Genomic DNA, 15,156 nt, shown 5'->3' with positions numbered 1-15,156 from the left:
AAGTCAAGTGGAACTGCATCAGTTTGGGGGAGCGGTCCTCATTAGGTTTCATGGAGATGGGGCAGATTGATCTTTCTCAGTGCTGCTTTGTTGAAGGCAATGATCTTAAAGAGACCAATCTGCTTTCAAAATTATAGCTTGTCCAGAGGTATTCTGGGACATGAAGAAATGGCAGGAATGATGGCATTTGGACTAAAAGGTTTCCAATTTCTTGTGGAAAATGAGAAACTGCTGAATGCCAAAGCTTGGCCATTCTTTCATTGCTCAGTTTCCTCTTTTCATTTAGTAGATTAGGAAAACTAATGGCAGTGAGGGAAAAATCAAGGGATATAAGGATAAGAGTAACAAGAGAGCACATGGGATCACTTATTTCAGAAGTTGGCAAATCTCTCTCTTCAAGGATTTAATAACTGGAGGCTGGTACAGAAGTCAGACACTGAGATTTAGAAACTTAGGGAGCTAAAACCCTCAACTATTGGACCAGGATGGAATGTACAGTCTTTTGATAAAGAAACAATACTTTGATCAAATGGTAATTTAAGGTGGAGAGGGCCTTTTGCTACTACTGTCATTATACACCTATAAATCAAGAATAGCTACTGATCTATAGTCAATTACTCAGGATCCATCAAGTTAGATCTAGATCTACTGTTTGTTCACCTCTGCATGAATTCCTACAGTACCGTTCCACTATAGGAAATAAAAATAGAGTCTGTGTCTGTTCAGTTTTTAGTACAAGTTACTGTATTACCTCTGTTTATCTACTGTGGTTGAAATCACTCTTCTTCTTGTCAGAAGTAATGGCTTAACCTTTTGTGACAGAAAATAAGATGAAAAGTCCTTCTTGAGTACTTTGATTAAAATACACATTGTTCTTCTGCATAAATAGCATGCCCCATTAAGCGATAGCATAATACAAGATCGCTTAAATTCCAACAGCTAATGGCACTTATTTTCAACATATATTATTTAGAGAAAACACACAACTCTTAGTGAATTTGCTTTTGAATGTTTCAGTTTTCAATTACAATTCAGAAATAAGATTATGAATAATCATCTTTTCATTTACATCTAAACTTATCCAGGAACCAGTAAAAGGTTTAGCCTTCATACTCCACATCAGGAGAATAAACAATGAAAGGCATTTGTAGCATATTTTCACACATGATAATAAAACTGAGACCTTCTGAATGGTTTTAAGGTGAATTTAAATGTGCTACAATCAGTCTGAATAAGGGGTATGCAGGAAAGCAGTTCATTCTTAGCATAGATTTACCTTCTTTTAGGAATGAAACTTCAGCAAAGGATCATTACCTTCTTGTGGTGCTGGAGCTTGTGCACCTCAATGATGCCATGAGCTAAACCGTGAAGGGCCACCCAAGACGGGAAGGTCATGACAGAGAGGTCAGACTAAATGCGATCCCTGGGGAAGGTAATGGCAACCCACCCCAGTATTCTTGCCATGAAAACTAAATGGATCAGTACAACCAGAGATATGTCGGTATACCATCGGAAGATGAGACCCCCAGGTCGGAAGATGGTCAAAATGCTACTGGGGAGGAACAGAGGATGAGTTCAACTAGCCCCAGACGTGATGACGCAGCTAGCTCAAAGCCGAAAGGACGGCTAGCAGCCGACGGTGCTGGTGGTGAACGGCGAATCCGATGTTCTAAGGATCAACACACCATTGGAACCTGGAATGTAAGATCTATGAGCCAGGGCAAATTGGATGTGGTTATTGGTGAGATGTCAAGATTAAAGATAGACATTTTGGGCATCGGTGAACTGAAATGGACTGGAATGGGCCACTTCACATCAAATGACCACCAGATCTACTACTGTGGACAAGAGGACCACAGAAGAAATGGAGTAGCCTTCCTAATTAATAGTAAAGTTGCTAAAGCAGTGCTTGGATACAATCCAAAAAACGATAGAATGATCTCAATTCAAATTCAGGGCACGCCATCTAACATCACAGTGATCCAAATATACGCCCCAACCACAAATGCTGAAGAAGCTGAAGTAGAGCAGTTCTATGAGGATCTGCAGCACCTACTGGACGACACGCCTAAAAGAGATGTTATTTTCATCACAGGAGACTGGAATGCTAAGGTGGGCAGTCAAATGACACCTGGAATTACAGGTAAGTATGGCCTGGGAGAACAAAACAAAGCAGGACATAGGCTGATAGAATTTTGCCAAGACAATTCACTCTGCATAACAAACACTCTCTTCCAACAACCTAAGAGACAGCTTTATACATGGACTTCCCCAGATGGACAACACTGAAATCAGATTGACTACATCCTTTGCAGCCAAAGGTGGCGGACATCTGTACAGTCGGTAAAAACAAGACCTGGAGCTGACTGTAGTTCCGATCACGAACTTCTTCTTGCACAATTTAGGATCAGACTAAAGAGATTAGGGAAGACCCACAGATCAGCTAGATATGAGCTCACTAATATTCCTAAGGAATATGCAGTGGAGGTGAAGAATAGATTTAAGGGACTGGACTTAGTAGATAGGGTCCCAGAAGAACTCTGGACAGAAGTTTGCAGCATTGTTCAGGAGGCGGCAACAAAATACATCCCAAAGAAAGAGAAAACCAAGAAGGCAAAATGGCTGTCTGCTGAGACACTAGAAGTAGCCCAAGAAAGAAGGAAAGCAAAAGGCAACAGTGATAGGGGGAGATATGCCCAATTAAATGCAAAATTCCAGAGGTTAGCCAGAAGAGATAAGGAATTATTTTTAAACAAGCAATGTGTGGAAGTGGAAGAAGACAATAGAATAGGAAGGACAAGAGACCTCTTCCAGAAAATTAGAAACATCGGAGGTAAATTCCAGGCCAAAATGGGTATGATCAAAAACAAAGATGGCAAGGACCTAACAGAAGAAGAAGAGATCAAGAAAAGGTGGCAAGAATATACAGAAGACCCGTATAGGAAGGATAATATTTTCGGGGATAGCTTTGATGGTGTGGTCAGTGAGCTAGAGCCAGACATCCTGAAGAGTGAGGTTGAGTGGGCCTTAAGAAGCATTGCTAATAACAAGGCAGCAGGAGACGACGGCATCCCAGCTGAACTGTTCAAAATCTTACAAGATGATGCTGTCAAGGTAATGCATGCTATATGCCAGCAAATTTGGAAAACACAAGAATGGCCATCAGATTGGAAAAAATCAACTTATATCCCCATACCAAAAAGGGGAACACTAAAGAATGTTCAAACTATCGAACAGTGGCACTCATTTCACATGCCAGTAAGGTAATGCTCAAGATCCTGCAAGGTAGACTTCAGCAGTTCATGGAGCGAGAATTGCCAGATGTACAAGCTGGGTTTAGAAAAGGCAGAGGAACTGGAGACCAAATTGCCAATATCCGCTGGATAATGGAAAAAGCCAGGGAGTTTCAGAAAAACATCTATTTCTGTTTTATTGACTATTCTAAAGCCTTTGACTGTGTGGACCATAACAAATTGTGGCAAGTTCTTAGTGGTATGGGGATACCAAGTCATCTTGTCTGCCTCCTGAAGAATCTGTATAATGACCAGGTAGCGACAGTAAGAACAGACCACAGAACAACGGACTGGTTTAAGATTGGGAAAGGAGTACAGCAGGGCTGTATACTCTCACCCTACCTATTCAACTTGTATGCAGAACACATCATGCGACAAGCTGGGCTTGAGGAATCCAAGGCTGGAGTTAAAATCTCTGGAAGAAACATTAACAATCTCAGATATGCAGACGATACCACTTTGATGGCTGAAAGTGAAGAGGAACTGAGGAGCCTTATGATGAAGGTGAAAGAAGAAAGTGCAAAAGCTGGCCTGCAGCTAAACCTCAAAAAAACCAAGATTATGGCAACCAGCTTGCTTGATAACTGGCAAATAGAGGGAGAAAATGTAGAAGCAGTGAAAGACTTTGTATTCCTAGGTGCGAAGATTACTGCAGATGCTGACTGCAGTCAGGAAATCAGAAGACGCTTAATCCTTGGGAGAAGAGCAATGACAAATCTCGATAAAATAGTTAAGAGCAGAGACATCACACTGACAACAAAGGCCCGCATAGTTAAAGCAATGGTGTTCCCCGTAGTAACATATGGCTGCGAGAGCTGGACCATAAGGAAGGCTGAGAGAAGGAAGATCGATGCTTTTGAACTGTGGTGTTGGAGGAAAATTCTGAGAGTGCCCTGGACTGCAAGAAGATCAAACCAGTCCATACTCCAGGAAATTAAGCCAGACTGCTCACTTGTGGGAACGATATTAAAGGCCAAACCGAAATACTTTGGCCACATAATGAGAAGACAGGACACCCTGGAGAAGATGTTGATGCTAGGGAGAGTGGAAGGCAAAAGGAAGAGGGGCCGACCAAGGGCAAGGTGGATGGATGATATTCTAGAGGTGACGGACTTGTCCCTGGGGGAGCTGGGGGTGTTGACGACCGACAGGAAGCTCTGGCGTGGGCTGGTCCATGAAGTCACGAAGAGTCAGAAGCGACTATACGAATAAACAACAAAGGAATGAAAGGATCTCCCTGAATTAGATTACACTGGTTCTTATCCAACAATATTAAAATGGAGCTGTATAAATAAAGATCAGGCTGTGTATGAGTATACTTTCCCACACAAGTTGAAAAATTCCTTGGAAACTGGGAAAACTTCCACTTGTAAAATAAGAGTAACTAACACTTGTGTGTTTCTTGGGAATTAAATGTTTTTCAAGGTATACCTTGTGTGATAAACAATCTCAGTCCATTGGTAACTACCCTAAACTACCATAGACCCAGCTGCCCTCCTACAATATTTTTCTTTCCTTTCCATCTAACCACAAAAACTATCAATGAATTCCACTCATTCATAGGTCAGAAAGTTCTTGGGCAAGCTTATTTTCTTTTTCTAAGTGAAGCTAATTTCAAATCAATGATTGCAAAAGCCATGAACGCATGAAGGGTATATAATGGTAGCAAAGGCTACCTGTACTAGTTGACCTTTAATCTCATTCTGATTATTGTCTTCACACATCTTCTCTCACTTGGAAGTCATGTATCAAAGTCCTAAAGCTCAGAGCAGGACTCAGCAGGATTAAATAGCAATTTGCCAATCTCAATCAAACCAGCCTCTGTTCTCCTGTCTGGAAGACCTGGAAGCCCAGATCCCCAAAGGTTGGTAATAGCTTAATAAAAAGAGTCTTCAAATCAAGTCAAAGTTTGGAAGCACCATTTCTTCCTGAAGCCATGCTTTCTTCGTGTAGAAAATGCCTGGCATTCATTCATACATTTTTGTGACCCACCATAATATTCAGATTTCTGAGTTGAATACTTGAATAAGCTTGGGTTAATGAGAAGAAAGAAAACTAATGTCCATCAATGTCAGCTATAATCACCTTATGGTATCTCTTTTCTTCCTTTTAAAAAAGAACCAAAGCTGGAGGGAAAAAAACAAACCGTCATTTCAGTTATGTGGTTCTGAGCCATGTAAGCAGGGGCATAATTCTTCTGGCACATGGGTTAGAACAGTACATTTTCAACTTCCATTTTCAATGAAATGAACAAAAGTAATTGATAATGAAACTGCATCCAGGCAGACACATCTGTTGCTATTGCTTTTCATGACCATCCCAGAATGGAATTAACTGGAGTTCACAAAATGTTCTGGATGTCTGTGCAGGTGCATATAGTTACATATGTGCACATGTGTATATGAGTATTAATGTATACACAACTGACCCAAATCTTACATATGTGCACATGTGTATATAGATAATCATGTGTACCACAACTGGTTTCTTCTTCCTGCTACTGCCTGTTAGTTTAGTAGAAGGGTGTTTTCTTTTTTTCAAGATTTCACCTCCTCGCAGTCTTGGTCAGTGGAAAGCTCCACATCAGAGAGTCCAACCTCCATTGCCATAATCAGTGAAATATCTGAATCACTACTGACTGCTGGTTCTTGCTCACCTGAAAGAAGAAAATAAGATTAGAGCCAGTCTTTCATCATTTAAAAATCATCCTCACGCTTCTGTTCTTATTATCTGATTTTAAATAAGAAACTTGCCAAAGCGTAAGTCCACAATATTTTTCCAACAAGATCAACACTTGCATTTGAGTGACATGATGAAGGCTACATTTCCCAAAGTATATAGATTCAGGACAAAACATTATTAGGATTACTTCCTGCATATTCAATTTCTCACACAAAGTTATAATTTGGTGGCAAGTGGAGGCGCACTGGAAACTCTGGGGCAACACATGTAGTGCTGGACCCTTAGGTTGGACACTCTTTGTGGGTCCTTCTATCTTTGTGCATATGCCGTTATCATGTATAAAAGCAAAGTCCCATGCTGTTTCTCAATCTGTTTATCCATTGATCCCAGGAGAAACAGTTCTGGTTTCTTCTGTAAGTCCACTTTTTGAATATTAACACATATTTGATACCAAAAAATTTTGGCCTTTTCACAAGTCCACAAAAGATGATAAAAATTCCTTCACACAGACAACATTTCCAGGAAACATTTGTTCCCCCACTATACATTTTTGACAACTTATTAGGAGTTAAATACCAATGACACATCATTTTATAGAAATTCTCTTTTAAGTTATAGTTCCAAGTAAATTTATTCCACATGTTTTCCCATTGCTCTAACATAATATTATATCCAAAATTCTTAGCCCATTTTATCATACATTCTTTAACTTGTTCATTTTCTAAATTCATTTGTAACAGCATTTTATACATCTTTGTAATAACATGTTCATCATTTGTACAGAGTTCCATTTCAAACTGAATTATTTCATTAACAAATTTAAAGGTCTTTTTGTCCACTTTCAAATGTTCTGACAATTGCATATATGTAAACCAATGACAAGTAAAACCTTCCAACTCTAACTGTTCCCTTGTTTTAAGTTTAGGTTCACCCTCTTCAAAGTTCAACAAATCTTTGTAATTTAGCCAGCTTGTTTTCCCCATATTTTCTCTTCTGACAAATGCTTCTTGAGGTGATAACCACAATAGTACATTAGGAGACAATCTTGCTTTATATTTATTCTAAACCTTCAGTATGGCACTCCTAATGAAATGATTTTTAAAATCTTTATTAACCTCATCATACCACAAATAAGCATGCCACCCAAATCTCAGTTCATGTTCTTCAAGTTCCAATAACTTCTTATTCTAGTGGAAAACTCTAACAAAAAGGAAAAAAGACCCCCAATGGATGGTGCACCAGATTTAAAAAGGTCAGTATAATCATATGAAATAGCCATCACCTTTCACTTAGGCCTCAACATAGCAGCTTATCATCTGGCAGCCCTTGTGCAAAGTCAGATCTGCTTCATACTGGGATAGGAGGCTTCTGGGGATCTGGGCTCAAGGCTAATCCAAGAAGTTAAAAAGCAGCCCACTTCCATGTAGTCAAGAAATATCCTGAGTTTGTCCATGGAATCACCAGGTGTTGAGCCTGACTTGAAATGGGCATTACCTTTTTTTACCTTATGCATAGGCATAATATTCATCAAAGGTAGCATCACCATAGGTATGGGTGGGGCTTTGAGCAGATGGTTAGGCTACCATCATGATTTTTTTTTAACCTTTCTGCAGACACCCCTGAGTATCACATAAAAATAAGCAAGCTGTTAGTGCATTTTTTTTCTTAAAAAATAAACCCGAGACAGAAATACATCTGATTTTATTTTCCTCCAGTACTGCTTTTTCTGAACTGGCAGCCTCCACCTGTACTACAAGTCCCATGATCCCAGGTCAGTACACACAGGGCGGTGCAGGTCGAGAGCTGTAGTTTGATAACTGGTCTAAAGGGCAGCAGGTAGGCCAAGCTAATCTATGGGGTGATCTGACTAATCATCCTGAAATCTCAATAGAATTAAAAGTCCTGCTTCCTTGTGACTCAGTTCTCTAGTATTATGTTTAGCAATGGTTGTTATTCAAAGAAAGTTGCGTTTAGCCACAGTACAGGCTCAAAAACAGCCCTACATATTTACTTACAGAGGTAATATACTTGAAAAGCAATTTGTGTTGAGAGGAGATGCTACTGTATCAGTTTCTTCAGTGAGAAACATTCTATCCAGTCCAAGAATACTGTATTTTCCTGGATTATATCAGTTAAATTTGGCATCCTTTTAAAAAAATCCAGTTAATACAAAACTGGAAATTATGTTTGATGCACACAGGAAAGTCTCGTCTTAACTGTATTCAGGATTGGATTTAATTATTTGTGAGATCTTCTATTTAAGTATTGGCATTTTCCGTTGTAAGACAATGAAAAAAGACTCACATTTTATCTCCAAGGTAGCTCAACCAGACTGCCGAATGTGCCCTGGCAATGTTCTCTGCATTACAGCTGAGAGAAATAAGGTCACTCTGAACATGTGAATTTGCCTTGTTTCAGGTTGGAATATTATTACTGCCCATTCTGACTGAAGTACTAGTCAGACTGAAGTACTAGTCAGAAATGGAGAGAGTGAGAAGAAATCTGCCTTCTGTTTTATTGCTTCAGTCCATAAGCCACAAAACTGAGAATAGAGGTAAGTGTCACATTCAGACTACATCTTCTTGCCCCTCGGCTGGATCAGATGCATCTCTACCTGCACCTGCTCCAGTCTGATGTTCAATCAAACTTCAGTCCCACTTTGTTTTTCCAGAGCCTCAGGACAATGCAAAGGATAGCATCAGACCAAGAAACCCAACACCAAAAAACATGTTGCATAAAACAGCATGGAAGAAGGGGAGGGAGGATTTAAATAAAATTAAAGAAGCATACTTGTAGCTTCTTGCACCAGTTACTATGAAAATTAGCATTCTTTATCTCTTTCTAAAAATTAGCTTGCTGGTAAATCTCATCTCATTAAACTAAAAACAGACAAAAATTGTAACAGGCATTTGTGTTTTTCTCTAGACAAAAGGAGAATTGAGCTTCATTTTTCAAGTCTGACTCTAGATCTAGGGATTAAGTCAAATTGAATACCCCTGTAGCAATCTATACTAGAATGGGGCATTTTTAAAGCACATTCTGCTAGTTACTATAAATATGTGATAATAGACCATACAAGAATATATAAATGATGACCAAGGTGGCAAACCTACTTATTACTGACCCTTTGCCTTTATAGCCAAAATTTATAGAGTCGGATGGGTGGGGCTACAAGGACAGTGCAATAGCCACGAAGTTAATCCTACTCCATAGGCACTAGTGGAAACTACAGCCCTCCAAAGTAATGCAGCTACATCTCTTGCTTCATTGAATATACTCCATCCATGCTCTTGAGATCTTCAAAATCTAAGCCAGCTATGAAAAAAGCCCCACCCATCTCATGCAAGGTCTAGTGGTTAAGGCACCAGGCTAGAAACCAGGAGACCGAGAGTTCTAGTCCTGCCTTAGGCATGAAAGCTGGTTGGGTGACCTTGGGCCAGTTGCTCTCAGCCCAATTCACCTCACAGGGTTATTGTTGTGGGGAAAATAGGAGGAGGAAGGAGTATTAGATATGTTCGCTGCCTTGAGTTATTTATAAAAATAATAGGCAGAATAGTAAGTAAGTAAGTAAATAAATAAATAAATAAAGTGTCCACTCCACTGAATGCTTTCACCTGGAGGAACATCCTTCTTCAACTTTGCCTTCCCTTCAGTGCGCACAGTACCAACTACTTGGGAATTATTGAAATCCATGGTGACTTCAGCCTGGGCATTTCAGATCCATGAAGTAAGAGCTAGGACTAGACTGGCATAAAGGAATTTATAGCTGACCTTGCAGAAGGTATCAATAGCCATTAATGGTGGAAGGAATGGTGGAAGGAAGGACTTGTAGAAGAGATTACACAGTTCTGAGAAAGAGGTAAAGCATGAGGAAAAAAAATCTTAAAATAATCCTACCTTGATTTGCTTACTATAAGATTGGACAGGAAAAGTTGGATAAGCTTTCAAGATTCTGTTATTTTTTTCTATAACTACAAAGTGGCATTCCCAGAATCCCTGCAGTGTCCGTTTCTTGACCTGGCTCATGTTGGACTTGTTGGCATTTCTTTGTTTTTGCACAGACCAAGCCACTAGGTTACCATGGTAACTGAGTACTTCCTTAAGTATCGGCAGGGTGAAGAGGTCGAACTTTATTGTCCTCAGTTTGGGTGTTAAAGCTGCATTGCCTGGGTGAGGAACTTGCCTGGACTTGTTTTTTAGTTTCGCTTTTGTAGCCTTCCAGCCCAGTTGCACCCCAGTCCTCTCTGAGCGCGTTTGAATGCACAGCTTGTAAATATGTTTTTGTCCTTTCTGTAAATAAATTTATTTTTATAGAAATGCCTGGTGTGTGATTTTTCTGATCTCTCGGGCCAAACACTTTCTAGCACTCTGACAGGACTGACATCCAGACACCACTTCTTATTCTGCTTCTTTCTCTCCTCAAGGAAGGGATGTAAGAGACATGAGCGTGTCAAGGTATCTACAGCTGAAAAGGACTAGCCCTTTGCATGCTTGATGAAACTGCAACTAGCTAGAATCTGTACATTACAACTTTTTCCAGCCAGTATAGTTCACACAAAGTTGAAATATTCAATAGGGTGCTTTCCTTCAGACTCTCAAGTGGAAAAGGCCTGAATGGAAGGAAATCTGAATGGGAATAGGGTCAACTCTTTACAAAAGATGCAAAAATTTATACAGGTCAGGCTGCATTTTTCCTGGAGGCCATAAACCTTTAAGGCATCATAGTGCAAAGTGATCCTATGTCTCTAATATAGGGAGCATAGGGACGAGCATTGTGTTGATTCACATTCTATGTTCTATCTTGGAAATGAAACTTAGAGTAAAACTAGTAGTATAAAATATTATGTTTTGAAACAAAATAATTGCCTTTCATAATTCTTTTTAAAATTTCCACTACAAGGATGTAATTATTTACTTCTAAAACAGCCCAACAGTGTCAATATTCAGAAACACATTTTCATTTTAAATTCCACAGAAGGTTTTCTTAGGGACAATTATATTCAGTACAAAACTAATTTATGCTCATAGCTCTTCATGCTATTTTCAAGAACTACAACTCCTTCTCTGTAATGCACACCCACATGCTAAACCATTGTGTGCCCCATCTTGGATCATGGTTACCGAAGCAGTGAAAGAAAGAATGCCAGATGCAGAAAGTCAATATGTAAATGCAACAATCGACCAGGAGGTAATGTTTATGCAAATATCCTGAATATACAAGTGGGCCTTGAACAGAATGCTGCTGTTTTCACATTCAGTGTTCTACCTACTTGATTCCATTGTCCATCCTTCCCCTCCTCCAAAAATCAACATTATATGCTCACTAGGTATGCTGGTCTGATTTTCTGGGGATACGTATGGGCAGCCTTGTGGCCAATTCTCATCAGAACATGGCTTTGTTTCTTTGTTTATAACTGTAATGAGCAGATTAAACTCATTCCTGGCACCCTTGTCTTTAATCCCATTTAGACTTTTTAAAAATTATTTCTCTATTTGTGAGGACAGCTTCAGCTCACTTTTGGAGGCTTTTAAAGTAAGTTTTTTACAGTGAACTAGGAAGTGACCTCCAGAGAATGTGATGTTTGTTTCTAGTCTCTATTTGTGCACATCTCTTCTATCTCTCATTCTACTCACTCTATTTCATATTTCCTGCTTTTTATTTTTCCCAGTCATTCTATTCCATGCCATCTTTATCCATTTTTCTCCCTTTTTTCCACTATCACTCCATACTATTCCTTCTTCAATTTGATTGTATGTTCTCCCTTTTTCTCAGACTATCTACATTTCATGCCATTGTATTATTATTGAAATATTTCCTCCATTTACATTTTTGTTAAGACAGTTTTCTATCCTTTGTCTTCTTGGAGTATCCCTGAATATACTGTAGGACAGGGTTCCTCAACCTTGGCAACTCTAAGCTGTGTGGACTTCATCTCCCAGAATTCCCCAGCCAGCAAACCTACCTGGGGAATTCTGGGAGATGAAGTCCACATAGCTGAGAGTTGCCAAGGTTGAGGAACCCTGCTGTAGGATATCCTCCATTTTCCCCTCCATCTCCATAAGCATGAGATTATTCTATTTAGTACTAATAGGAATTGTGGCGATTTTCTGTGCCTTAGAAAATACATCAAGCTGATATATTTTGTTGAGGGCCATAAAGATTCTTCAAGTGCTATAAGATCCTTCAACACAGAAACATGATATATATGGAAAATTGGAGGCAAGTATGAAAGACATAGAGTTAGCACTTTGCATTTCTGTTCCTTATAAGATTTATGTATAATGAACTCTGATCTGATTTATGATGCCTTGCCCCTACAGCTGACAGCTAGCAAAAGGGAATGGCAATGCAACAACATGTAAATTGGCAGTAGCTTATATCATGTATACTCAACTGAACACCTTGATATCAGCTGTGTGCCAAACCAACAAACACAGCTATTGTTTGCACATGTATTCCCACATCTGCAGCTGTGCCAAATTTAACATACTGTAACTTTGAGTATTTATGTACGTCTTTGTGAAACAAAAAGCCTCCACATAAATGATTTCAGAAATGCAGTGGGAATAGATTCAACAAAGTTTCTAGTGTGTGTTTCAAAGGGCATCAAATCCAACATTTAAATAATCCTTACATTCTGAAGTTTTATGAGCATCATTAGGAGATAGCAGGTTTATCTGGGGATTTTTTGATCACTAAAAAAAGGGGCTAGCAAACTATTTGTTATTTACCTGGGATACTGTTGGGACCAATGACATTGTCTGTTTAAATCCATTCCTCCTTTAGCCAATTTGAACTCAGTAGAACCTACGCAGACATTTGATAGGGCACAGTCAGGTAAGTGTCTTTATTACAGTGTGAAATATAGCCGATTAAATCAGTTGACAGCCCTCTCTAACATAAGTGTACAGCCCTTTCTTACAGGTTCTTAAGTTTAAATAAGGTGATTCTTCTTCTCAGCTTTGCACAGCTTAATGGACACCTTGCTTTGTATATCTCATGCTTAGTGCTACTGACAGTTTGAAATCAGTGTTCCTGCCCTGGGAAAGTCTAGCTCCCAATGTATCTCCCATAGTAAGTATGCTTATAAATAAGCAGTTCCATGACATTCAGGGCCATTGACCTTTGAGTAAGCATCCTTATGATTGCATCATAAAGAGATGCAACAACACTGCCACTTGTTAATGTTATTGTATTAAAGAACACAGAGGAAAGATGTACATATGAAGCCATTTTTCTCCAACTTGGCATTCTCTAGATATTAAGACTACAACTCCCAGAGTGTCTAGCCAGCATCTGATTTTAGAAGTTGTATCTTAACACTTCTGGAGAATACCAAGATGAGAAGATTATACAGAGATGATCCTAAAAAATTTTTTTGGCCACATTCAATATTTTTTTAAAAATAACAATTTGCACAGTTCTTTAAAGCTATATTTTCTTGTGCCAAATAATTGAAGGCTATCTTAAAAAAATACTTGCATTCCTTATTTCAGCTTTTCCTATAATAATCTAAAAATAGGCTTTAAGAAATTATTTTCCACATGGAAATGTTATTAATCATGTGAACAGCTGGGATAGCAAGAATACAAAATCCCAAAGCAGGATTTCAACAGGATTTTTCCCTTTGAAAAGCAAAACCATCACCGCAACCTTTAGAAACCACTGAAATTAGTTTTCAGGCTTTTTAGTTTTATGTAGAGTGCCCTAAAAAGCAACATATTTGAACTTCCATTCAAGGGAACTACTGTAAATGGCTTCCATCTAACAATCCTACTATTATAGCCTAACCATTATAACTGTAGATTGGAAGGACTTTCTGAAAGAATTTGACACATATGGCCTGTAGCCTGACACCTATAACCTCTAATCTCACTCAGATGGAACCAAATCTATGTCATGATGACATCAGTAGAAATAGGAAGTGTATGAACTCTTGATATTTGAGAAGGGCAATGACCGGTGTTGAACTCTGACCACTGTAAATAGGCAACAAACTCTGGCAGGTTAACAACTAAAATGTTTGCTGTAGCTAAAGCACAGCATTTCTAATATACAGCTTTGAAAAGAATAAACTTTAACTGCAAAGAACTAAAGCATTTCACAAAATATCATTCATAAAATAGGAGCTCACATAATGGACTCACAACCAGTCCTCTTCATCAGACTTTGCCTCTCCTCAACTCTCATCTAGCAGCTCCTGCATCATCCAGTCACAGAGGGACAAAAAGGAAGCTGAGCCACAGCCATTTTAGGCTTCCTTACTCTCTGAGTCATTTAAATTCTAGCTATTCATAGGAAGACATAAGAAGGCAAAATATTCCAGATAAATTAAAGCTTTACAGATTGTTATAAATTCCAGACAGCACTGAGCATTCTAGTTTTCCTTTTTCCTTTTGAATGTTTCTTTTCAGATTTTAAGCCTGAAGACAGAGACTATCTCTCATTGATCTTTAAATTGCTCTGGGAGTGTTTACAGCTGGACAGTCGGTACAGTAGTCCTCATTTAGGGACTGTCTTGCACAGTGACTGTTCATAGTTATGACAGTGATGAAAATGTAACTTTATGACCAAACATTGCAAAGGTCTGTAAAGCAAAGGAAAGCTGAAGTAAGATCATAAGTACAGTCACAGTTTCACTTAGCGACAACTTCGCTTAACGACTTAGTTGTCAGTTCCAATTGTGGTCGCTAAATGATAACTACCTGCAAATGTTTTAAATCAAAAATGGAAATCTGGTTATTTCAGAACTGCATGCGGCAGCCCTACCAAACTCCTGGGTGAGGTGCTCAGATCCCATTCAACAGTAGCCATGAATGATAAAATAATGTATAATATAATAAAATATAATATGAAAGTTAGGGAAAATAGTAAATAATTCTGTTAACTGTATTTCACTGAATTTCAATAAATCCAAATTTGCTTTTATCTTGCCCCCAACAATTTACTTATCCTGATTCTTCCCACTTTTTGGCTTACAGCCCTGGTGGTCTAATTAAGGCCTAGGTGGTTATTCTATTTGAAAATATGTTTGGCAGTCCTGCCTTAAATAAATAAGCAAACAAAGTTAAACTTTTGCCAGAACAGAATATTGGTGAAGTTTCTCATTGCCAAAATGAGTCCTTCATTACTGACTTGAATCATAACCAAGTTGTACAGAGAAAAGGAATTTTCGGTGTT

At 38.8% G+C, this 15,156-nt stretch overlaps 1 protein-coding gene across 1 annotated transcript in view; it reads right to left on the bottom strand.

The window, feature by feature from the left end:
- Nucleotides 1-717: 717 nt before the first annotated feature.
- The window catches only part of RNF150 (ring finger protein 150), a 94,792-nt gene continuing 80,353 nt past the window's right edge, over nucleotides 718-15,156 (bottom strand). Inside the window, exons 7-8 of the mRNA XM_063310507.1 lie at nucleotides 4,511-5,949; nucleotides 718-1,279 (exon numbers count right to left, since the gene is read on the bottom strand). Of these exons, the coding sequence (XP_063166577.1) occupies nucleotides 5,831-5,949 (119 nt within the window). The 3' untranslated portion in view covers nucleotides 718-1,279; nucleotides 4,511-5,830. The remainder of the gene's footprint in view (nucleotides 1,280-4,510; nucleotides 5,950-15,156) is intronic.

Source organism: Candoia aspera, chromosome 8, assembly GCF_035149785.1.
Source record: "Candoia aspera isolate rCanAsp1 chromosome 8, rCanAsp1.hap2, whole genome shotgun sequence".
NCBI classification, from domain to species: Eukaryota; Metazoa; Chordata; class Lepidosauria; order Squamata; family Boidae; genus Candoia; species Candoia aspera.
Note: the sequence above shows the minus strand (reverse complement) of the source record. Positions and strands in the feature narration are given on the sequence as shown.